The 24,355-nt window shown below is 51.4% G+C and overlaps 8 protein-coding genes across 8 annotated transcripts; 4 read left to right on the forward strand and 4 right to left on the reverse strand.

Moving 5' to 3' along the window:
- Positions 1–3,370: 3,370 nt before the first annotated feature.
- Positions 3,371–4,275, forward strand: A1O5_06979 (uncharacterized protein; the record flags this gene model as incomplete). The annotated part of the gene is made up of 2 exons (XM_007747568.1): positions 3,371–4,142; positions 4,208–4,275. The coding sequence occupies 2 exons, from the start codon at positions 3,371–3,373 to the stop codon at positions 4,273–4,275; spliced, it is 840 nt and encodes a 279-aa protein (XP_007745758.1).
- A 1,742-nt stretch (positions 4,276–6,017) lies between these two features.
- On the forward strand, positions 6,018–8,606 carry A1O5_06980 (carnitine O-acetyltransferase; the record flags this gene model as incomplete). The annotated part of the gene is made up of 2 exons (XM_007747569.1): positions 6,018–8,424; positions 8,485–8,606. The coding sequence occupies 2 exons, from the start codon at positions 6,018–6,020 to the stop codon at positions 8,604–8,606; spliced, it is 2,529 nt and encodes an 842-aa protein (XP_007745759.1).
- A 791-nt stretch (positions 8,607–9,397) lies between these two features.
- On the forward strand, positions 9,398–14,250 carry A1O5_06981 (uncharacterized protein; the record flags this gene model as incomplete). The annotated part of the gene is made up of 3 exons (XM_007747570.1): positions 9,398–9,718; positions 9,799–9,896; positions 9,987–14,250. The coding sequence occupies 3 exons, from the start codon at positions 9,398–9,400 to the stop codon at positions 14,248–14,250; spliced, it is 4,683 nt and encodes a 1,560-aa protein (XP_007745760.1).
- Positions 14,251–15,095: 845 nt separating this feature from the next.
- Positions 15,096–15,860, reverse strand: A1O5_06982 (uncharacterized protein; the record flags this gene model as incomplete). Its single annotated transcript, XM_007747571.1, has 2 exons — positions 15,096–15,707; positions 15,813–15,860. 2 exons carry the CDS (start codon positions 15,858–15,860, stop codon positions 15,096–15,098), a joined length of 660 nt encoding a protein of 219 aa, XP_007745761.1.
- Positions 15,861–16,471: 611 nt separating this feature from the next.
- On the reverse strand, positions 16,472–16,765 carry A1O5_06983 (uncharacterized protein; the record flags this gene model as incomplete). Its single annotated transcript, XM_007747572.1, has 1 exon — positions 16,472–16,765. The coding sequence occupies one exon, from the start codon at positions 16,763–16,765 to the stop codon at positions 16,472–16,474; it is 294 nt and encodes a 97-aa protein (XP_007745762.1).
- A 798-nt stretch (positions 16,766–17,563) lies between these two features.
- Positions 17,564–18,969, forward strand: A1O5_06984 (uncharacterized protein; the record flags this gene model as incomplete). Its single annotated transcript, XM_007747573.1, has 2 exons — positions 17,564–18,558; positions 18,597–18,969. The coding sequence occupies 2 exons, from the start codon at positions 17,564–17,566 to the stop codon at positions 18,967–18,969; spliced, it is 1,368 nt and encodes a 455-aa protein (XP_007745763.1).
- A 494-nt stretch (positions 18,970–19,463) lies between these two features.
- On the reverse strand, positions 19,464–20,639 carry A1O5_06985 (uncharacterized protein; the record flags this gene model as incomplete). Its single annotated transcript, XM_007747574.1, has 1 exon — positions 19,464–20,639. The coding sequence occupies one exon, from the start codon at positions 20,637–20,639 to the stop codon at positions 19,464–19,466; it is 1,176 nt and encodes a 391-aa protein (XP_007745764.1).
- A 798-nt stretch (positions 20,640–21,437) lies between these two features.
- On the reverse strand, positions 21,438–22,733 carry A1O5_06986 (uncharacterized protein; the record flags this gene model as incomplete). Its single annotated transcript, XM_007747575.1, has 1 exon — positions 21,438–22,733. The coding sequence occupies one exon, from the start codon at positions 22,731–22,733 to the stop codon at positions 21,438–21,440; it is 1,296 nt and encodes a 431-aa protein (XP_007745765.1).
- Positions 22,734–24,355: the final 1,622 nt, after the last annotated feature.

A 24,355-nucleotide genomic window follows, 5' to 3' on the forward strand; every position in this document is an offset into this window, starting at 1 on the left:
AGGGGATGTATCGAGTTGAGACCACGTGGTCAGAATCGAAAGAAGGCTCAACTTGACATCTCTTATGCGAGACATGGACTCAGCGAGCCTGGGGCCGGGTAGCAATCCTGGTAGAATGCGCCGAAAGTAGCCTGAAGAATAGTCAATACTGTTCATCCAGAGTCCCGACGTCAGAGTAGAATGACAGCCCAGTTGATCGTGGCTGGCGGCGGATAGCCGGATGTGCACCAAACTCCGTACGTGGATTGGTTCGTGTTGCAACTGCACCAGTGCTTCTGCAAGTATGGGGACATTGAGCACGGAAGCGGAGGGTTCAAACGTCCGAAGCTGGCCATATAGGCATGCAGGGCTACTGCTCGTAATATGCTGTGGTCAGTACCTTCCTGCTGCCTCGAACAACATGTCTCTGCAAGCGGCGACGTGTTATGTTCTAAGTTGGCATTGAAACCTAGAGTCCTTGTTTGATCCACGACCGCGATGCCCAGGTTTTGCTCTGAAGATAGAAATAGGTAAGGGATGATTGTTCGCTCGCCTGTTTCGAGCTAGATACCTTGACAATCTTGCCAGGCACTTGCATTCCCTGCGTGTTTCAAAGTGAGATGATGGATTCTGTTGACTACTCGTTAAAACCCACAAAATATTGGGTGGTGCGAAGAATCCGAGGTGGGCACGATCAAGGTGACAGCTTGGCTTGAGACATTTCGGGCTGAGCAGCTGACCATATCACGACAACATCTAGTCCAGATGACTGACAACGGAGAGACCATTTCGTGAGGCGAAGCTGAAAGTCACGTCAATTCCATACACCAGTCAGCCTAAGTGCCTAGGTACTGACTTCAACAGTTATTGGAGAAATTTGGGAAGGTACAGGTGTAACGCAGGGACGTAGGACAGCATCCAGTCCTCGACATCCAGAGGTGTAGTGCAGTTGTTGACCCGCGTCGCCGCCGCTGTGCAGAGCCGTACACTTTGGTGCGTATTGCATTTCCCTTTCAAGCAGGTATGCACATCGACGCTCCGATCAGATTAATCTCCCTTGTTAAGATGGCAGAAGAGTTCAGCTCAGCTCTGGTAACTGAAACAACAGACCGGGGTCTACCTGGCGACTGGAAGGGGAGAACAGGAATGGATATGTAGAAGTAGCGTTTCAGCGGCAGCGATTCTCAACTGGGAGCTGTCGATTCTGCTCGTCCGGTGTGCGTACTTCTATCTCTTTCCGTATGTGCTAGTCTGCGGTGAAATGCCGTGGAAAACACAGCTGACGGGGGCACACGGCGGCGTGGACCGATGAAAAGGGTGAGGAGAACAGGGCCGGCGATGGCATTTGAACCAAGATAGGACACATCAGCTGCATTTCTTCGTCTAGATGATCTACGGGTTCGACTAAGCGCAAGGATGTTCGCAGTCACGATGAGCCTGGAAGGAGTGGATGAATGCCCTTTTCGACGTGAATGCTGGCACACGGTATATAAGAAGCTGGCTCCATAGAATGGTGGTTGGATGGGGGACAAGTTCACACATGTCCATAGTGTGACACAACTTCACCTTGCTTGATAGTGGTCTGCCTTTGAACAAGGAGATGAAACAAACTAGAGCGTCGCCAAAAAGGAATGTGAAAAACGGGGCAAGTGATCGGTTGTATTATCAGGTAGCGAGGAGCCCTGTCGGTCTGGGATGTGAATTTCGGCAGTCTGGGCCAATCGCTGACTCCCCAGCAGCCCGATCTCCGGGGCGCAATTTGATAAGCGGCTAGACGCCACGCCCCTCTGAGTGCCCCTCTGAGTGCCAGTGGGTGCCAATGGGTGCTCCTAATCATGCCCTAGAAGCTGCAAGCCACTTTATTCTCCGACTGCACCCACTAAACCCTGCTTGAACACGTCAGCGCAGGGAACTGCATCTTGGTTTGGGGGGGGGGGGTGCGGTTTCAACCATGCGCGGTCCAATTTGGCGAGGAATCGATCTAATTATTATCTCGATTCTCACCTGCGGGCGCGTGGTGGCAGGGGCCGGGAAGTCGCAGATGGGAGCACGAGGTACACCATCCAGAGGCGCCCAGCTGAAATTCCAACTCGGCGCATTCTGGTCGACCAGGACTCGGTAGTCGACATGTAAAGACCACGCCCCGTCCATATATCGAGCAACATGATTCCCTGCTCAGGAACAGGAAGAGGAGGGCCAGGTGAAATTCCAAACCAGGCCTCAGTTTGCAACCGTGCTCTTCTGTGTCTTCCCGTTTGTTCAAAAAGCCCACTCCTGTCTTTCCCGCCTGCTGATTTTCTCTCTGCCCTCTGTTTTTCCCTCTCATCTCCTTTTTGCACCACGCCACCACGCTCTTTCTGTCTCGCTCTTTGTGATTCTTGGGGCCAAGTGAGCCTAGTGAACTTCGTGGGCTTCGGCGCTGGGCAGTGGTCAAAGACTGGAATATCATCTGCCACCCTGGTCGACGTGGGCGTTTCAGTCCAGATTGCCCTTCCAGATCGTTACAGCGACAAATCTCCCGCCCAACCTCCGAGGCTCTCTAGCTCCCCGCACTCGCCATCACTCCCCAGCACCCCAACTGTATCGGGCATAGCCCTATCTGGACTTAGCTGCAATTAGGCCCTGTCCGGTTAAGCTCCAGGTACCGACTTGGAGCCAACTGTCCTTGCATCGAAGGCTAGCGAGGCCAGAGCGCACCCTGGTCCCTCGAGGCCCTGTCGCTGCAGGTCTGCAATTGGAGCAGGACCGTCGTGGAGCCGCTTTTCTTTGTGCTCTTTTTTCTCCGACTGGTCACCGTCTCAAAGGAGGTCGGCGCCCGCTTTCATCAAGGCCTCCACTAAACATACACCCCTTGCGGCTTCACCTTTATTACCATTCTCTTCACCTCGACAGCCTCGACTTCTCAACTTCCGCCTTTCTTCCACCTCACCTCCAGTCCCTCTTTAGGCCATCTGCCACCCCTTACCTTCGTCTCCAGTCCCTTTGAGCCCTCTTCACTCTCTCGAGGTGCACACAATCGGACAGTCGCTCTTTTCGCCACCTACTTAGCCACATTTTGCCCCAATTATCGCTCAAGAAGCACAAGCAGAAGCACAGTCAGTGACCGTGCTGTTTGGACTAGATCGTCCGAGCATTGTCAACCCAGCTCTTTGACCAGAGTCCATTCCCACACATACTGCCTCACCTGGTGTGAAGAACTTGCGTCAACAGAAGCACATTGCTCACGCGGCCAACAGCAGACAGTCACTAAACAACGACTTCTGCTTTCCTGCTAGAGACAGTGACAATCCGTACGCTCAGACCCTGCCGTCATCTGCTGTTTCGTGCCCACAGACACCTCCAATCCAACTCTCGATCAATCATCAATCAATCAATCAATCATTCATTCAAGATGAAGACTGTTGCAACCTTCGCCATCGCCGCCATGTGCGCCAGTATGGCTGCTGCCTCCCCTCTTGACAAGCGCGAGTATGTGACCGAAATCGACCTGTACACCGTGACCGTCACAGTAACCGGCTATCCGCCTGCTGGTACACCCACTCCATCTGCCCAAGTTAGCTCTGGCGGCAACAATTGGAATAGTTGGGGCCAATGGCATGGATGGAATAGCGAGTCGCCTTCTCCTGCCTCTGCTCCTCCTGATACACCTGCCCCATCTCCAGCCTCTGATTCTTGGTCGACACCTCAAGCCTCGACTCCCGCTCAAGCGGCACCTTCACCCGCCTCCACCTCTGTCTCTTCGGATTATCAGCAGGGAATTCTCGATTCTCACAACATGCATCGCGACAACGCGTCTGTGCCACATCTGACCTGGAGTGATCAGATGGCTTCAATCGCCGCCCAGATCGCCGCCAGCTGTGTTTATGCTCATGACACTTCCACCGGCGGTGGTGGCTATGGCCAGAACATTGGTGCTGGTGCTCCTCCCTCAGGTATCCCTGCCATGATCACGGACGAGATGTACAATGGAGAGATCAACTTTTACCCGGCGTATGGGGTGGAGCCGGACATGAGCAACTTCGAAAAATGGGGTCATTATTCCCAGATTGTCTGGAAATCGACCACCGCTGTCGGTTGTGCCACTCAGTATTGTCCCAATGGATTGGCCAATACTGGTGGCAATGTAAGCCCTTATTTCACCGTCTGCAACTATAGTCCACCAGGTATGTCCGTTTGACGGCCTTTCGTCTCTGGATGTGCAAGAGATTTGCTGACTTGACTTTGACAGGCAATTTTGGTGGCGAGTACGCTGCGAACGTCTTGCAACCTGGCGGCTTGCCCACTGTCACGTTATAAGTGGCGCTTCGCTTCTGGATGATCTCACGATTCATTGGATGACCTCCAAGCCCAAGCAACCAAACCAATGGCCATGTTATCTTGTGCTTAGGACCGGGTAAAATGCATGTGCAAAGTGTTGGTGGCGGGTTTGCGAGCAGCTGCGCAGATAAAGAGAGCAGTGTTGGGAGTATTTTCTTTTCTTTTCTACAGGCATGTTGCTTCACCATCTGTATGTACCCATCTTGGAGTTCCGCTGGTGAGTTGGACATCATGGCCTTTCTGGATCTTGATTCTTGGCCACCGGGAGTGCGGCTTGAAGACCATTTTAGGAGGTGAGAGTGCCCAGGAAGGCGAGGTTCTGAGGAAGGAGGTGGCTCGAGTCTGCAAAGTAAGACCTGGACAGAAAAGTGTATCAACAGCATTTGCAAAATCCTCAATTGAGTCCCAGTGGTTTACAGCCTTCCAAAAGTTCCGTCTGCTTGGTGGCGAGTTCGTCTCGGTTTTATCCCGGCTTCGACTTCCGCCCTGTCTGGAACCCCCCCTTGCCCCCGTTAGCACACTAGCACCATCTCTCGATCCCTTCCACCATGTACTCCTTTCCCCAGGTTTGGCTTGCGGAGAAAAGGAAGCGCAGCTCACGCCCTCGTCGTCAGACACCCAAGTTTTCCTCATGATCCGGTTTCATTGTTTTCGACCCCCCCTCCGATCACCCGTCCGTCGTTCCTTGACCTGGCGAGAAGGGCGAAGAATCCCAACAGTGGGACGAGAACGCCGTTCTCGTTCTAGATTTTCTAGAAGCTCTAGGATCGCAGGCCTTTTAAAGGGCTGCAAAGCCCAGTCGATGTCAGCTTGGGGATTGGGATGGTTCGATATCCAAATATTAATACGTCACAGAGCTTCCGAATTGGTCAAGTCACAAGTGGTGCTGGTATTCGGTCGAACCACACGACTGCCCCCCAGTTTGCAAGTGCTGCAGACAACTCTTTTGGACATTTATTTCTCTAAACTTCAGACGAACACGGACATAGAGTTCTCCAGTCTGATTCGGACTCATTGACTCTTCCTCCCACCTCGGTTGACTCCAATCGTCGCGGCGCAGCGATTCCCACGCCTAGGAGGGTCGTTTTTCTCAGGCCACTGAGGGCCCCTCCAACCGCCCAAAGCGCGGGCGGATTTTAGCCTCTTGACGAGTCAGACTGCGCTCTGCGGTTTTCCAACACTCTGTACGTCCACGTCTCTTTCCTTTCCTCCGAACGCACCCACGGCGAAAACACACATTGACCACTTGCCCACACCTGTTCCCTGTCCATGTGCAATCTCGCGCTTCTTGCGATACCTCCCGGTCGCGAATGAACCGGGCAGATGCTATCGTCATACGACCACCATCCCTGCTGCACCCTTTCACATGCACAGATCGGCTCTGTAAGAGGTGCTTTGAGAAATGCTGCCCTCGGGCAAGGTTCAAGGGCGTGAAAAACCCCTCTTGACATCCTGACCCTGTGCCAGATGACAATTTATGCAGTTCGCACGAATTCTTCTAGACCAGAGCTCTTCTCTCTTCCTTCTTCCTCTCCCGCAATCTGTGTGCTCCTCCCTCATCAGACATTCGGGCGTGCCTCCCTTCCCTCCATCTCGGAAATCGCATTCCTCATGCCCTCTTACTATTTGCATGACTGCCACTACTTCTATCGTACCGCACTTCGCCTTTTGAACATTGCCACTGTGCTGGCTGCGCTGTACGCATGATTCAGATATTGACCATGTCTTCCTCAGGGACAGGAGCCAGATACTTTGCCCGCCCTAAATCCCTCGACGCGACATTGAACAATTCTTCCCGGGAGAACGGAGTCCACGCCAATATGTCGAACGGTCAAGTGGAGCGGTCGCTTGAGGCGGCCAAAGAGACCACAGACGCCTATACCAAGGTGGAGAAGGAACCTTTGTCTCTAAAGAAAGAACTTTCCAAACAAGGAATCACCTTTGCAGCGCAGGACAAGCTTCCGAAGTTGCCCATACCTGAACTGGAGTCGACTATGAAGAAATACCTTGATGCTCTCGCTCCGCTCCAGTCGCCGTCGGAGCACAACGAGACAAAGGCTGCTGTTCGGGACTTCGTTGAAAACGAAGGTAAGGATTTGCAAGACCGATTGAAGAAGTATGCCACCGGCCGAACTAGTTATATCGAACAGTTTTGGTACGACTCGTATCTGAACTATGACAACCCCGTCGTCTTGAACCTCAACCCGTTCTTTCTTCTCGAGGATGATCCAACCCCAGCCCGGAACAACCAAGTCACACGCGCGGCCTCTTTGGTGATTTCCGCTCTCTGCTTCGTCAGAGCAGTCAGAAAGGAAGAGCTGCCGCCAGACACCTTAAGAGGAACGCCGCTGTGTATGTACCAATACTCTCGACTCTTCGGAACTGCACGAGTACCGACCGAGAATGGCTGCATCATCGGCCAGGATTCTGACTCTAAGCATGTTGTTGTTATGTGCCGCGGTCAGTTTTATTGGTTTGACGTTCTTGACGATAATAACGACCTGATTATGACGGAAAAGGACTTTGCCATCAACCTGCAGGTTATTGTCGACGATGCCCAGCAGACACCCATCCAGGAGGCCGCCAAAGGTGCCATCGGGGTGCTCAGTACCGAAAACCGAAAGGTCTGGTCACACCTCCGAGATCTCTTGACCAGGGAAGAAGGCTCCAATAATGCGGACTGTCTTAGCATCGTCGATTCGGCCCTGTTCATGGTCTGTTTGGACTATACTGAGCCCGCCGACGTGTCCCAACTTTGCGGCAACATGCTTTGTGGCACTAGTGAGGTCGAGCGTGGTGTTCAAGTCGGGACCTGCACCAACAGATGGTATGACAAGCTCCAGATCATTGTCTGCAAGAACGGCAGTGCCGGCATCAATTTCGAGCACACAGGCGTGGACGGCCATACTGTCCTCCGCTTTGCCAGTGACGTGTACACCGACACGATTTTGAGATTTGCAAAGTCCATCAACGGTCAAGCGCCGACGTTGTGGACAAGCCAGAGCCCCGACCCCTCAAAGCGAGACCCTAACAGCTTTGGCGATGTGAGCACCACTCCTCACAAGCTCGAGTGGGACATGCACCCTGAATTGCAGATTGCCTTGCGGTTCGCGGAGACACGGCTGGCGGACCTCATCAACCAAAATGAGTTCCAGACGCTAGATTTCGCCGGTTACGGCAAGAATTTCATCACTTCGATGGGCTTCTCCCCGGATGCGTTTGTGCAAATGGCTTTCCAAGCAGCATATTATGGTCTCTACGGTCGTGTTGAGAATACCTATGAACCTGCCATGACCAAGACGTTCTTCCATGGTCGGACGGAGGCCATTCGCACGGTCACGCCGGAATGCGTCGAATTCGTCAAAACTTTTTGGGCTGACAACCCCGCTCAAAAGAAGGTCGACGCACTGACAACGGCGACGAAGAAACATACCGCCATCACCAAGGAATCGAGCAAAGCACAGGGTCCAGACCGGCATCTGTACGCTCTGTACTGCGTGTGGCAGCGCAAGGTGAACGACGAGTCAGCAGAGGTTGGCAGTACTGCTGGATTCAGCTCGAACGGCTATTCTAGCCCCACCGACATGAGCGACCTGGGTAGTCCGAAACGACTAGAGGAGACATCTTCACCGATCAGCCGTTCTCGGACTGGGACCGAGTCCAGCCGCTCGCCTGCGCCGGCTCTACAGCATATGCCAGCCCTGTTCAGTGATCCCGGCTGGGACAAGATCAACAACACCATCATCAGTACATCCAACTGTGGCAATCCGTCGCTGCGCCATTTCGGCTTCGGGCCCACTTCCGGAGACGGTTTCGGCATCGGGTACATCATCAAGGATGACTCTATTTCTGTTTGTGCGAGCAGCAAGCACCGGCAAACCCAACGTTTCGTAGACAGCTTGGAATCATACTTGCATGAAATCCGCCGATTGCTGAAAGCTACTAAAACGAAAGACATTGCAGCCTCCAAGATCACCCGAGCCAGAGAAGCAGAGGAAAAGGCGGGCAAGGACGGCCGCCTCAAATCTCGCGGCCGGGTTATCAAGACTGAAGCTTCCAAGGTTGATGGCTTCCAAACGCCTACGAGTTTGGATACGGCAGAGGTGGAAGATGATGGGTTGGGTGGATGTAAGTTTTCCTTCGCGTATCGTTGATTGCGGATCTTCACTGACCTTGATGTCTCTCTAGATGGCTTTTTTGATGCCGGCATGCTGTTGCAAGCGCTCAAAAAGGATCAACCCAAACCTTCGGAACAGATTGTACAAAGGAGGAGGACTGTGGGTAAGAAGCTTGCCTTGAGTGAGTACTAGTACGAGACCAATCCTGAATTGGAGGATGGCATTGTGCTGGTTGGACGGCATTTGGGCAAATGGGAATGTGTGGTCGGGGAGATGATTAACCAGGCGGAAAGCCTGGCAGCACAAGGGGTTTTTGTGTGCGTTTGCGGGGGATGGTTCGCATTCGCAGTCCCAGGCCGGTCCGGGGTGTTGTGCCTGGATCGACCAAGCGAGCCAATTACTTGCAGGAGGCTTGCGAAGAGGCGCATACGGGGTGCAGGATGATGACACCAGCCACAGGCGATGTCTTGAGGAGGTGCGATGCGTGGTGCAGAAGCTTTGGAGATAGAAGCCAGCGATCTTCCGATTATCTAGTTTGTAGCCAACAGTTCAGCCAAAATTGTCAGGTTTTGAGAGCGTTGTATCCACTGGCGCAGGACTGTTTCCTACGATGTAGTATTCAGGCTGGTCTTTGCTGGTATTCCAGTGGCCTGATAATAGCGCCGATGCACGACCGGCACTTCGCATGCCAAGAAGATAGTTCCTTCACCACGCTAGACCTGGTTGGGCGCGACCCAGGACTGCTCGATTCAACGTCCCGACTCCCATCGCAGCCCAGTCAGTCCCTGCGTGAGAACAATCAACAGCGCTCTCTTTCACGATAGACATCGCTCTGTATCCCCGTCAAAGCTCGTGGTCAGAGGGCGCGACGGGTCTCGTTGCAACTCTCTTCATGTGCTTGGACACGCCCTGACCGAACCCGTCCGCTCGCCACCCCCAAAGATACCCGATTTCAGCCTTTTCCGCCTTTCCTCACTCCGACCATGGCAGCAGTCACCTTGCCTGCGACCACCACCCTCCCTGTCCCCGATGGGCTTGGTGCCGCTGCCTTGGACAATCGAGATCCCATGTCCCAGTCTCTCCCAGCGCCGCCTCAAGTTCATACCCCTCCCACTACAGACGAGGGGAGTCACAAGGACGATGACGCAGTTTCGAGTTCCTCCCTCTCCGAACTTGGTGATGACATTGAAGACGAGGAAAATAGGATGAGATTTGAGGAGGCTGCACGCGCTGGCGCCGAAGCGGAACAGTTCTCGGAGGTCAAACCGGATAGATATGAGAATGGGGTCCCGATCTTTACTCCAGTATGTACCATACGGGTCGATATCATGACACGATGTGATGCGCAAGCAAAGAATACTAGGCTGACAAACATGGACAACAGACAATGGAACAGTTCAAGGACTTTCAAAGATATGTCAAGGGTGTGGATCCTTATGGCATGCAGTCAGGTATCGTCCTGATTGATCCTCCTGAAGAATGGTATGTCGCTGCTCCTGCCGGACCTTGTTGTCAGACTATCTTTGGCGGACATCACTTTCACCGTGGTTCACAGGACTGATTGTATCACAGGAAACGTGAGCGGAAAGATCTCGACGAAATCGTCAAGACCATCAAGATTAGAAACCCCATCACGCAGGAATTCCATGGTGCCCAAGGGATCTATACGCAACGAAACATGGAGAAAATGCGGTCTTACAATCTGCCGCAGTGGAAATCTCTGTGCGAGCAGACTGAGAACCAGCCTCCCGCCAAACGGGGTGAGAAGCGCCTCAACGCCGACAAATTACTCGGACGAGGCCTTGCTCGCAGCAGGAAAACCGAAGCATCGGCAACCCCTGAGGCTTCTAAGAGAGCCTCCAGTCGTGCCAAATCCATTCCTATTAAAGAGGAACCAACTGATCACGATTCCACCCTTCTCGCCCCGCCGACACCGACGAGTCCCGAGGTGAAGCCAGCCGCCCTGGACCATGAGGCAGGGGAAGATGAGGCAGTTTCTTCAACTGCTGATCCAACCCCGATCAAGGCCAAGAGAGGGAGAGGCAGACCGCCTGGCACTGGCAGACCACGAGGACGACCACCCAAAAATGGCGCTAGAAAAGAAGCTTTGGGTATTAATAAGGGATCGGAAACCACCGTTGCAGCTCGTCGACTGCGGAATGCTCGCGAGGCCATTGATGAAATCGACGAAGAGGCTTTCCGCGATTTTGATTATCGGGTATATGATAACGATCAGTGGACGCCCGAGCGCTGCGACGAACTCGAAGAGAAATACTGGAAAAGTCTGAACTTCAGCAATCCTATGTACGCTGCCGATATGCCGGGATCTCTATTTGACGACGATACTAAGGAATGGAATGTCGCGAAACTACCCAACTTGCTCGACCTTTTGGGCCAACCAATTCCCGGCGTCAACACAGCTTACCTGTACCTTGGAATGTGGCGAGCAACCTTTGCGTGGCATCTGGAAGATGTGGATCTTTACAGCATCAACTACATTCACTTCGGTGCCCCGAAGCAATGGTACAGTGTATCTCAAAAAGACGCGCCCAAGTTTGAAGCGGCTATGAAGTCTATCTGGTCGTCAGATGCGAAGAACTGCGACCAGTTCCTGCGCCACAAGACTTATCTGGTATCGCCTGCAATACTCAAATCGAAATTCGGTGTCAATGTCAACAAAGTTGTCCATCGAGAAGGCCAGTTTATCATCACCTTTCCAATTGGGTACCATTCCGGCTACAATTTGGGTTACAACTGCGCAGAGTCTGTCAATTTCGCCATTGAAAACTGGTTACAATATGGCAAGACTGCACGAAAGTGCCAGTGTGAAGCCGACAGTGTCTTTATCGATGTGGAATGGTTCATTCGAAGGATGAACGGCGAACCAACACCCGAGTTCGAAGAAGTTGAGGTCACAGACGACGAAGATGAGGACGAACCAACAGACCTGCCGACACCTCCGAGCAGCGACAGAGGCAAAATAAAAGTCCCACAGAAGCGAAAACGAGCTTCGAAGGAGCTTGGACCGAACAAAAAAGCCAGGAAAATCATCAAAATCAGAAAAGTCAGCAAGAACCAGCCCTGCTGCCTGTGCCCGAACGATTTCTCCTGGGAGGAGCTTCTGCCGACGACGCACGGCCAGCGTGCTCACAGAACTTGTGCCATGTACACGCCAGAAACCTACATTGCCAGCAAAGACGGCAGGGAAATGGTTTACAATGTTGAAAACATCAGCAAAGATCGTCTGGAACTCAAGTGCTACGAGTGTCGGCTGAAGAAAGGTTCGTGCTTTCAATGCTCATCGGCGAAATGCACCAAGTCATACCACGCGACCTGTGCCATGCAAGCTGGTGTACAGGTCGATAAGGGCGAAATCGCTGTTTGGCACGAAGGGGTGGAGTATCGTGACATTGGGTTCGACTGGAGATGTCGTCTGCATCGCACAGTCAAACGGACAAGGATCACGAGCGAACTTTCCGCCTGCAATCACGCAAACAGCTGCTGGCAGAATGCCGAATTCCGTCGATTTTTGTTCAGCCTCAAGGAAGGGGACCTTATTCAATTTCAAGCCACCAATACCGACGACATTGAAGCAGGCCTGGTCATTGCTGGGTACGAAGAAGGCCAAGACTCGGTCCTTGTGAAGATCCTACCAGATCTGAAACAAGTAAAAGAGGTAGATCCGACATCGATCCTGTTTGTCGACTCTGCCACCTCGTATCTACAAAAGCCAAGTGCAAATGCGCTTGACCTTCCCGAAGAGCTTCAAGGCAAGACTGCTTCACTCCCCGAATCAACCGAGAAGAAGCCCAGCCCAGGCGACCTGTTTGCTGAGGAGCCAAGAACCGAATGGGCAGAGTTTGTCTCTGCTCTGCCTCTCGTTAACAAAGCACAGAAGCCTGTCGACCTCAGCCAGGAAAAGCAACTGTGGATCTATCTTGGAGAGTCGTCATCAGAAGGGAAGGCCTTTTATACCGCCGATCCTGACAAACCTGTCCATGATCCTGCGTCGAACTTCCTCGACGTTGTCGCGCCTCCCAAAACAGCCATGGCACCACCGCCTCACCCCAAGCGCCAAGCACTCTCTGCTTCCCATCCGCGGGCCAGCTTTACGGCAAAGAGTGCTGCAATGGCAAATATCAGGCAGACCGTCGACAAGCAGGCTCTGCAATCTTCAGTCCTTCCGGGAACGTTCAGCGGAACAACACAAGATCTCACGATCGGCAGCAGCCAGATTAAGCCAATAAAAGCCAATCAGATTAAGCGATCGCAGTATCGAGACATCGTGACCGGCCAAGAGGCTCGCCTGAACGAGCAGGCACGGATATTTCAGCGACAGCAAGCCAAAGCTCGACAGCTGGATGCCGCAGAGAACCCCACCGGTTCCATTCGCCATACTGGTATTGGAATTGACCATGATGCTGTCCAACGTCAGAGACACTTCCAACAGCAAGCATCTCAACATGCCAAGCATATGAAGGAGTGGTCAAATGATCCATCACTGCCGCCGCTCAAGCAGTATGAGCCTTTCCCGAGCTTCACCACCCTGGATAACACTGGTCGCTATGGTCCCACAATGATGACTTCAAACATGCGGTCACAGCAATACGAATACAGCAGTGATTGGATGAACCCTGCTGCCGCAAGTCAGAGCCCGGGTTTTGGACATCCCCAAAATTCAGGTCTTAACTCTATGCTAACACCTCAATATGGTCGATCCCAATCCCCTGCCACTTCTCCTTTCCCTTCGTATGTCCAACAATCTCACCTTCAATTCCCGTACCACGGCAGTTCGAATCACACTGCTGCAGGATCTTCGGCTCCAAGTACTCCGTATCAACAATCCCGCATCGAAACAATCCGTGCGGCCACAAGTCAACCACCTCCACCTCCACCTTCAGCCGAAGTCGAACGGCAGCGTCGGATTTCCAACCCGGCTTACCCATTTAAGAGCCCTGATCAAATCAAGGCCCAAAGAGAAGCAGAGAAGAACTCTCCACCGGGTAGCAGACCAAGCAGTTCGTACATGATTCCCAGTCCTGGCCTGCATCAGCAACATGATGCTTCTGCTTCCTTTTTGCAGCATGCAGGCTCGTCCACCGCAAGCCCCTCCATGCAACCACTCGATCCGCAGAACCCTCCTCAATTTATCAACCCGAATGCCACGCAGATCAGCCCACCCGGATCTAGTGCTGGCCATCGCTCTGCGAGAGGAAGTTTCTCCGGACTAGGTTTGGCATCATCCATCTCTTTCCCTTTGAGTCACATGGGATTAAAGAGGTCCTCTTCAATGGACATGATGGATCTAGACATGATACACGATATGGCACCGTTTCCCGCTGCGAGTATTAATCCTCTGCAAATCAGCAGTTACATTCCCAAGCGCTCGATTTACGATCCGCTCAACACTAGTGGCCATGGGGGTATGCTGATGCTACACAAGCCCCAGCTCCCAATCCCAAAACCAATTCAACCCCATTCCTCGGTAATCCAATATCCTCCGCCGCCTCCTATGGCCGATCCGTCCCTTCTACTCGTCCAGTCTCTTGAGAAGCGGCCGCTTGGACCCACGGGCTTGCTCATCAATGACCGACCCGTCCCGAAGCAGCTGAGTGATTGGGTTGCAAGGGGTGGATTTTGGGCAAGAGTAGCGGGATACTATATCCAGAAGCACAAAGGCATGGCTAGTGTGTATCGGAGCCCGTTTATTGCGGTAAAGGATAAGGTTGGCCTGGACAGTTGGGAAGGAGGGTTGGCTGAAAGGTACTATGACAACCTGGAGCCCCAAGAAAGGCAGAGAATTGATGCCGTGAGGGATGGGAATGCTCAGCCATAAAACATGAGAGGGTATCATCCTTTTTCGCCTGGCCGAGCTATTGAGAAGAAAACAAGACAAATGGAAGTAGTATGTGGTTCGCGTGGATTAGTGCTTGTGGCACTTGATGATGTCTCGATGGAAATGAATGTGATTGTTCATACGGGTATTGGTTTGTTGAAGCGGATTTGAATGACGGGACAGGAAGGATGAGGAATCGCAGAGGCGCCACCATGTACCGAGGGCCGACAAGAAAAGGGATCCATACGCTGATTTGGGCTGGAATGATTCACAGTGGAAGTGACCTGCCTATTCATTCATTTACTCAATCTTTGGTCGGACAGCTCCGATCCAACATCACATCTTTGAGCTTTGGTACGGCAAGTACAGGCAAGTACAGGCAAGTAGCAAAGATACAATGAAACCAAAAAAGAGAGTTTTTCTCAACGGTCGTTCTTCCTCTTGCTCCTTCTCCTTTTGTTTGTTCATCCAGAGGAGTCGTAGAACGTCAATAAATCCTATCCCGTGTATATGTACCCCCTCGTAAAGTGTCTCGCTTGCGCTTATGTCCTAGCTATATATAGCCAATATATATCCATTATTCCTTGCTTCTATTCTCCCATAAGGAAACGGTGGGGAAGGAACTAGAAGCATCCGAGGACGCGTTTCCCTTTCTCTCTCTCTCTTTTTTTTTTCTGTATCATTTCATCAATTCCCTTCGTACGAAATGCTAGCAAAAAAACAAATGAGAGGAGCGATCGCTGTAGAAATAGCCATGATCATGCCATTGGCGGCGCCCAGGTCAATAGGTAAAACAAAATGTCATGTCGATGAGAATGGGCAAGATATTACTGTACAAGTAGAAATTAGAAGCCCGTCAGCCGACCCTCGGTCCTCCGCTGGGCATATTCAAGGCATATCCGTGAGCGGGAGATACCCGAACCTTGTCTCATCCCGACCAAAGCCGCCATGACCAAGGCCTTGAGTATGCAAGTGTGTCGCCTGTCGCCAGGGCTAAAGTCCCACGTCTTGTACACCGCGGGACACAGGGCAAGGGCAACCTTGTTGTCCGTGGGCAATTTCCGGTAGTCAGTCTGCGAGTCCGCCGGTATCATCGATTCTTTGTCGAAAGACTGGCCAATCTTGGGATATATCATGGAGAATTCCTGGTCAGGGTCAGCTACCCACCTTCTCGCATTGAAATTAAGTGCGGCCAGGAAGGCAGCTTCCATATGACGTTCGAATTCCCACAGATGGAGACGCCGATACTCCAGGATTTCCCCTTCAGACGCTGCTTGGGCTTCAGGGGTTGGATGTTCCCATTTTCCACTCGATCTTTGAAATTGCCGTGCAAGTCCCGAAAACTTGGGTTTGGCCTTCCTCGCCGATGAAGACCTTACATTTCTCGCAAAATTCGAGAAGATTACCACCCAGTGCGCTTTTGATGAAGTTTCGACGATCTTTTCGGGCTGGGAGATCTGCGAACGACCAGTTCTTCTTGTTTCTTTAGATTAGCGATGTCAGGCGAGAGTTTAAAGCATGATCTTGCCATCATCCATATGCAAAGGACATGAGGGACTCACAAACATGGCAGCCCCGGCAAATGCGCGAAGAACAACCTCCACAGTCATGAAGGGATCGGCAAGGAGAGTCTTCAAAGTTGACTCTACGTACCCTCGGTCAAACAAGTAGCATAGAGTCCGCCCTAGGCCGAGGGAAACGCGAGTGAGGTTAGATGCAGTCAAATGGGCAACAGGGCAGGCCTTGCAAAAGGATTCGACGCCGTGTTGGATCAGTCAAACCACCTCGAAGAGGGCGTGATAAGCGTCCCCTGGGCCAATGTGACCACCATGTTTTCTTCTGTGAAAGTAGATTCGCCAGCGCTTCTGCAGTGCTTCATCCAGGGAACCGTGCGGAAACTCGGCACTCTCTATGATCTTCTTGACCTTATGATGGAATAAAGGCGTCCCCAGGCGAATCGCTACTCCCCGCCGTTGAGCTCTCCGAAGAATTGTTCGATTGGGGATGTAGTATATCACCGCGACGAGGCCCACCAAAAAGACCTCCATCATGGAAGACCCTCTCAAGGAGGGGATTGCCCGCAGTTGACTCAGGGAGGTCGTTGGTAACTGGCGAAGAGGTGAAAACTGTCGGTAGCTGGCGAAGGGGAGCGGTCCGATGATTGCTCTAGACTCTGCGGTAGAGTTGAATTCCTAATTTGCTGGCTTGAAGACCTTGCGGATTAAGTTGCGCTTTGCCGCTGGTGGCCTTCTGCAACGAACTGTTGACGATGCCGACGCCATTCTGTAACAAGCTTCTCGGCACTGACGCCGACTTTCTTGCCCGACCCGTACAGCTTCGTCTTGACTTCCTTCTCGCTCAGAGGGGTGTCCTCTTTCTTGAGGGTCGTCAGAAGGTGCTGTTCAATCTTTGCTACCGCGTGGTGAAATGATGCGAGTCCTTCTTTGACGCACTCATCTAGCGCATTGTACAGCTCGTTTGTCTCTTCTGACGACCACGCGCGCCGCCTTCCCATAATGGGCTTTTTTAGGTTGAAGACGCAGTCAGATGTTGAAGTATGCTCTGGAGCTCAGCTACCAATTTGAAAGAGCAAAGCATGAGGGAAGAATGGGCTGGTCTCGGGCTTTAAAGGAAAGGCAAGGAGAAAGAGGAAGACCGCGGCTGGCAGGGGCGAGGATGTATATACTAACTAAACAAACCCGGCCTGGAATGTGCCGTGGCAGATTGACTTGCTGATCTAGGAATGTGGGCGGTGAGCTGTGAGTCGTGCTTTTTGTTTGCTGGTCTAGCTGGCTTCTTTGTTTGCTGTAACACACACCACCACCCCCCTTTTCTATCATTTATGGCCGATGGGGCCAAAGCTGAAGCTGGGGCAGGATGAGACCACCACCGACCCAAAAAGCAAAAGAAGTAAAAGGAGCAAAAGGAGCAAAATGATACGGGTCGTGCTGTTGAGCGTCATCGTTGTACTGGATATCGTGGTCAATAATGGTTGGCACAAAGAACTTACAAAGGCACTGTCTTGCCTTCGCTGTCATCGCTGCCCTCAGGCCTTGCTTGTATTCACCGCGTCGAGAAGCAAAGTCGCTTTACGACCTACAGTCTATCATGTTCACTCTGTTAAATAGCTGCGCTCCCAGCCAGTCTGAGATCTCTTCCAGTCGACATCTCAAGCGTCGCTCCCTAACAAACCGCCCACTACTGGATACAAACCCAATTCATGCCACATCCCTCCCAGTTTACTCGGATAATCTGTTCAGCGGCTTCTCAATCCTGTCAAACATCGACCGGCTATCAGGGATTGTGGAGCACAATGCCTACACAAAATGTAACGAAGCCAGCTGAGGGATCAACCCGGCCTGGTGCCACGGCGCCTAAGCGAAAGCACAGCGACACAGGAGCCGAATCTAATAAGAGACTCAAAGTTTCTGATGGGGAGAAGACCTCAGTTCATCAAACAAAGTCTCGCAAGAAATCCAAGCCCAAGAAAAAGATCTTGTACCATCTTCGAGTGTCTCTCGATCCGGGTACAGAGTTCTGCAAGGCAGCAATACTCGTCATCAAAAAGGCTACCGTCAACGGCAAGACTCTTCCCGACGAATGTGGTCCGTGTGAGATCGTGAAATTTCCCGATGGCAAGTCATTTGTCCGGCCCCAAGTTGCCTTCAGGTCCGTAACACGGAGGGGAAGTAGACAGTCGATCCCCATACCGCTGTTTGGTCATGAGGTGGACGAAGCACTCAAGAACGATGAGATTGATGCTCACGAGATCATACGGCATTTCAAGCCCATGATTTACAAGGGCCACATGGCAGCACAGAGGAAGCCTGTTGATGAGACGCTAGAACTGCAAGGACAAGTTGAGAATTTAAATTTGGATATGAAAAATTCTGCTGGTGAATTTGGCACTCACCATGAGGAAAACGAAACCCCAGGAAACGAAAAAGACTTACAAGAGACCATAGTCCCCCTTCGACTGTTTTCGCAGCTTTTACAGTGGCTCCTTCAATGTGCCGTCGAATTCGCCGTCACTAACCACCCGGAGCTTCAGTGGCCCAAGTCCGAGCAGCCCTCGGACCTTAAGAGACTGCTACTTGAAAAGGCGCAGAATATTCGCATTGCTCTTGCTATACTGCAGACTACACTGTCCTTCACAGGCAACACATCTTGCAGCAGCCAAGGGGGCTGGTATCCAAGAACCATCGCTTTACTTGGTGTCCGAGGCTGCACTGGCGCTAAGACTCTATTTGAAAACACAAGACCAGAACCAGTTGTCACTGAACAAAACCTACATGCTCATCGACATAGGTGGGGGGCTCCGCAGATATGCTAGTCGGGTCAATTAGAAGTGTGTCTCCACTCAAAGTCAGCGAAGAGCTTCCACCGGTGACAGAATGGGCTGGCGGCTCCGAAGTCAATGGGGATGCTGCAGCGTTTTTCATGAAAGCGATGAAAAATCTCAAAGAGACGATGACCTCAATGCAAGAGACACGCGTCCAACAGGCGAGATGTCAAGCCAGTGATCTGAAACACAGAATGGGATGGAAATCTCTCGATCTGGAATCTATCAAAAAGATCAAAAAGATTCAAAGACGAGGATTAACCAGACGCATGCTGGAAGAGGAGATAGCTGAAGCGTTTGAGCACTGGCAGGGGCGCCCTGCTAATAAAGCCTCGGACCGTTTTTTGAAGGTTAGAGGTCTTCTCTTCCGCTTCTAATCGAATTCATCGTCATCCATGAACGCCAGGATTGTGTTCGCTTCGCATTGCATGAACCGTTCGGATTCCAGAATCAAAAACATAAGATAAACCCCTCAGTGTCCGAGTGTCTGCCGTGCCGTCCCGTTTCCCACTCATTTCCTCTGTCCATCTTTCATCATCTCTCCTTCCGTCCCCTTTGCTCCAATGTTCCGCTGTGAGTCTTGTCGGACCCGCCTTCGTTGAGCGCTTCGTGTCGGCGCGGACGCTTGCTCAATGGAGCGGTGGTCACTACCCCTCCGGATGGCTGCCTGCGCTTTTTGTTTTTGCGTATCTGTGAAGGAGGCCTGCGGGCTCTTTGATCGGGTTGTTGCGGGTATTGGCGGTCAAGAATTTTGGGGTTCCTGGATGTCGCTCTTCGCGTAGTAGGCCGTCGCTCTGAAATTCGCCTCTTTTCGCTCATCTGCTACACGGATCAAGAGGGTGAGTTGACCACCTGCTGGGGTGTGTTATCTTCAAGAGTATGGCCGACAAAAGGCCCAAAGCGCCCAACTACTCGCATTGCCCTGTCGCGTCTCCGTTGGGCTTCCTTGGCGGTCTTCATGCAGCCTCGCGATAGCGTCCATGCGACACCGTATTGATGCAATATTTGCCGCATTCTGCACTTGGATCGCTTTCTCCAGTGCTTGCTGGTAATAATGGGAGCTCTGAGCGCGGTCTTCTCTGACGTCGTATATGTATCCCATGTCGGAATACGTCTGCTGGAGGAATCGAGCCCTGTCGTCCTCACGGTCATAGCCGGCGCAGATCTTCAGAGTCTCGAGAAGGACAGGCTCGGCTGCCTCGATCTGGCCGTGCAATAGATGGTGCCGTGCAATCATTTGCAAGGACGTAATATGGACGCCGCGAGGCACGCGGGGATCATCGGCAAGTCTCTGGGCGATGCGGAGCGCGTCAGAGAATTCTCTTCTTTGATAATTCAGAGAGCAGATTTCATCCTGGATCCAAGCCCATTCTTCGGCGTCAAGTCCACTGGCAGGACCAAATTTGTCCGAGGACAGACGAAGAATGGAAGCGACCCGGCCGGCGTTAGCTTCTATCTCCCCCTGCGTCCATACTTTGAGTAAAGGCTTCAAGGCGTGTCCTTCTGCAAGAGTGCGGAAAGCCAGAGCTTGAAGGAAATTCACGATTTGGCACCGTACATCTGGGAATCGACCCCAGAGAGGGTATGAATACAGTCGAAGAAGTCGCAGGAATATCTCATATGGTGATTTCTGAAGACAATGCGATGCAAGGCTGCAGGCCAGGTTGATTTCTTTGAACGCTTGCACTGTATTGTTGGTCAAAAGCAGCGGGATAGCGTCATAGAAGCATTTATTGAATATTCGTGAAACACTATCCCCACTTCGACCGTCGGGATTTGAGAGGTCCTGTCGTTGCTGCCGATTGGCGAAGCCTAGCGGACTCCAAAACGAAATATTCCAATCTAGATAAGATTTGGTTAAGAAAAGAATCCGCTCGTCAATATTTATGGTCGGCCGAAAGCTGCTCCGGTGTAGATCCAGGTGAATCTTCTCGCCTATCGGTGGGACGCCGGTCGTTCCCCGTGCTCGCTTTCGCCCCTGGGGTCTGCTAAATCGCCTGATTCGATCCCACTTAATCGGTTTGCCGTGCAACTGGAACGAAGGCATGGCGTCATTCGTATATGTAGATTGTGTCATAAAGCCTACAACTGCCTCTTTCTCGGCGGACTTGTAGTTTTTGAATGCTCTCCACATTGCTATCCGTCTCTTGAACGCCTTTTCACTGCATTCATGATCCTTATTAGCCGAAGTTAATTGATCCGAATCAAAAGGGAAGCAACCCACGTCGCATGGAAGCCATACTGATCAGCTAGCAGCTGCCGAGTTTCGGATAGCTTTTTTCCTTGATGCACGTACAGCTCAATAAATATGCCTTTGATAGAGGTCCATTCGTCTTGAGAAGGGCCTTCCACAACGGTCACCTGGGTCGTCTCGCGGTCTGTCATTTAAAGGGCATTTGTAGCAGGAAACTCCAGATAGCATGCTCAGGTGATACATGCCTTCAACTATTATCCCACTCACCGAAGCCTGAATGAAAACGACCATGGTTTTTTGCGACACGATCGACCCGAAATGTGAGAAAGGAAGCTAATTCATGAGCGGGGATGTCGATTCAGGCAGGCGCTAGGTCGAATTAGTGGTGCGACTTTAGGGTTCGGCTAGTCTCGACTTGGTAACACAAAAGTCTCCTGCATATGTGGAGCCCGCAGCCTTGCGCCTGCCGGAATAGTGAATTCAAGCTTGTTCCTGAGAACTCCAAAGAGGCGAAGCTCGCACGTCCAAAAAGATCATGGAACATTTCACCCCTCAAGTCATGGTGATCGTGAATGTTCAGAGTCCATTCGGGACACTTTGCTATGCTGCGATCTAGCTCTTCGCAGAAATCTGTTGCATTCCATCCTCCTACTATGCAGCTGCCCCAAGTAGAGGATCGATAAGGGAATCCGGTAGTTCTCGATGCTCAATAACATGTAGGGCTGTCCTGATATCGTCTGCATTCACGAGTCCCAGTCCACTCACTTGCCTTTGGAATTCCTGCTTGAACCAATTGTCACCCGACATCGTCCCCACAAATAAAACCCACAGACGCAAACTCGGCGGATCGTCGGACACCAGTCCAAGCAATTGTCGTATTCTCGAGAGAATCAGCTTTCCTGCGTCATAAACATTGATTGCACCAAGCGGTATTTTCTCCATATTAGCTTCTCGTCGCAGCTCATAGAGCGCAGCCAAAGCTGTGTACTGCTCGATATTATCAGAGCTCGTATTGTATTGATCAACAAGAACCCTCATGATGTGAAGGAACTTGATGGTAGCAGACTGTCGGACAGCTTTTGACATTTCGGACGCCTGCAGTACATCTAACGCCATAAGAGCGTTTCTCATGTTGACCAGAAGTCGAAGCTGAGGCCATTGGATGTCATTACTGTCGTTATCCTCGGACTGTGGCGATGGTGCGTAGTCCGCCTCGTAGATGTCCCATGTCTTGTCGTCCATCATGAAGAGTGGACTCCCTAGTGTCAATGTAGCACGCTGGATATCTGAGTGGAGAATGCAGATAAGATCATCGGGTTTCAATCCATGGTGGTTATTGATAGCCTCCAGCAGGCGCACATGAACTGTCACAGCTTCAAGATTCTGACACCACGTCTCTGCATACAAAAGAGAAATGACTGCCCGGGGAAGACGAGCAATGGCCGTCTGGGAGAGATTCAAGCGGAGTTGCTGCATCGCCTTCGCCTTCAACTTCAGGATAAAATTGAAGACCTCTGGATTTGGATCGAATCGCGCCTTGATGGTTGCAATGCGGGCTAGAAACCCATAGGCAGCTAATTCATCTTGAAGAAACATTGAAGCTCGATGCTGAGGAATTTTTGAGACGCCAAAAGCTGGTGATAGGAGTTTGTAGTCAAATTGAAGCAATTCGTCGATCTGAGACGTATGAGGGACAGCGAGGGTGTCAAAAGGGTCGCATGAACCAGTAAAATGAGTTTCGATTTGAGGACTCTGCTTGCCTTGAACTTGAAACGTATGGTATAGGTCGAGAGCTGAGGCCCGCAACTTGCACGTCCGCTGGTGTCGTGTCCATTTTCGGTGTGCGGCAACATGTCGAAAGACCTGGCTTTTTTGTGACGACAGGCTTTTGCTATCTGCTTGGCTGTCGTGGTGTATCCATGAGTGAACTATCGTTGTCGAAGCCATTATCTCTTGCCGAGTCCTCCAATGTCTTGGAAACCACTGAAGAGGAAGTTTAGTTCGTTTATATGTATGCTTGAAGGGAGCAGGTTCCCTTGTTCAAGCCGCTTTACGAAGCCGAACGTTCGCTGCTTTACACCCCTTGTTAAGTGATGGCACCAAGGTCTCCTTAGTCATCGTTTATGTGGATGCAGGAACTGCAAGGTAAACAGGCCATGAAGGCATAAATTGTGAAGCTTGAGTTCTGAATACTTCGGTGGAAAAGAAAACCGACGTTAAATTTGGGCGGCTTGCTTGGCAAGCTTTGACGAAGAAAACTGATTGGCAGTTTGCACAAGCCTTTTCACATCAAGTCGGTTTGGTGGCCTCGAAGTTGCAAGGTAGAAACCCTGCCATTATCGGGGTTCATGCTTGCCGCTGGTTTCACGAGCAGCGCCGAGTAGTTCTTGGGGCTCCATTTATGAAAGTCTTCGTTGGTCAGCCACAAAGTCGGATTCATTGCTGGACTCGTAACCCAACGGGCTGTTTTTGAAGCTCCAGCCATCGGCCAAGATTTTTACCCTTCGTATTCCTGTTTCGCTAGGGATCGAGCTGAATTGCGTCGATTAAATGGTTCAGGCTACGGCACGTGACTCGCATATTAGTTGGGCGCTGTGGGCAGCAACAGCCCCACCAGCGACGACTCTTCTGGGCGATTGGTGGCTTTCCCCGGACACTCACGGCCGCATGTTGAGCATGCCATCCTCTCTGAAACAAACGGACGCAATCACAGACAATCCAAGACTTAAAATTGTCTTCCAGTATTACATAATCAAGCATAACTGCATCTTAGAGAACCTGTATTCGGCTAGCGCATGGTGCTCCGCCAATGAGAACAGTGTCTAATCTAGCTTTAACCGTTAAAGGAATAAGTTAATATTTCTCTGATTGGCTACATGAGAGCACCACACTCAGAGAGCTACTTTCAGCGCCTTCAAACAATTCTCCTTTAGAAAGCGTTCTCGTCTTATCAGTCTTCTTGGGAGGGATTCTTCCTGTACGCATCTATTCGAACGAATTTCGACATAGTCTCCGTAATGATGTCATTTTGCTGCGTGGAGAAAAGCGAGAGAAGCCTCGTATCTTCCCCACTACCCTGGCGGTTAGTAATTGTGGGACAGCGGTTTAACAAAACTCGTTTCACCAATACGAAGAATCGTGGACGTCTAATCGCGATAGATTTCCGATCTCTCACTTAGCCTTACACGTCAAGAGACGGTGAATACGAATGTGTATTTTGGAGGACTTCTCAAAGAGCCCCATTCTGAAAGAAGTAATTTTATGTCCCCGTACCGGATAGCGAGTCAATGACTTACCCAGTAGATGAACATGTATCGCGACGTTCAGACGACTTTTGGGGAACCTCAACTATTGCCTTGCCTTGCCTTTCTTTCTTGAACTGGTCACTCTGAACTTCTCGCCACACGCCACCACTCATAACGTACCGGAATAAAAGTATAATCAACGAAATTGAATGAGCCAGAATATATGGAGCTTAAAAAGCACTTTAGTTAGCTTATATATTGAGAAGCCCAGACCTAGATAAATGCTATCTTGCGAGTAGAGTGCCAAAAATTGGATACAATTTA

The sequence above is a fragment of the Cladophialophora psammophila genome (assembly GCF_000585535.1).
Source record: "Cladophialophora psammophila CBS 110553 chromosome Unknown aczJe-supercont1.10, whole genome shotgun sequence".
Lineage (NCBI taxonomy): Eukaryota > Fungi > Ascomycota > Eurotiomycetes > Chaetothyriales > Herpotrichiellaceae > Cladophialophora > Cladophialophora psammophila.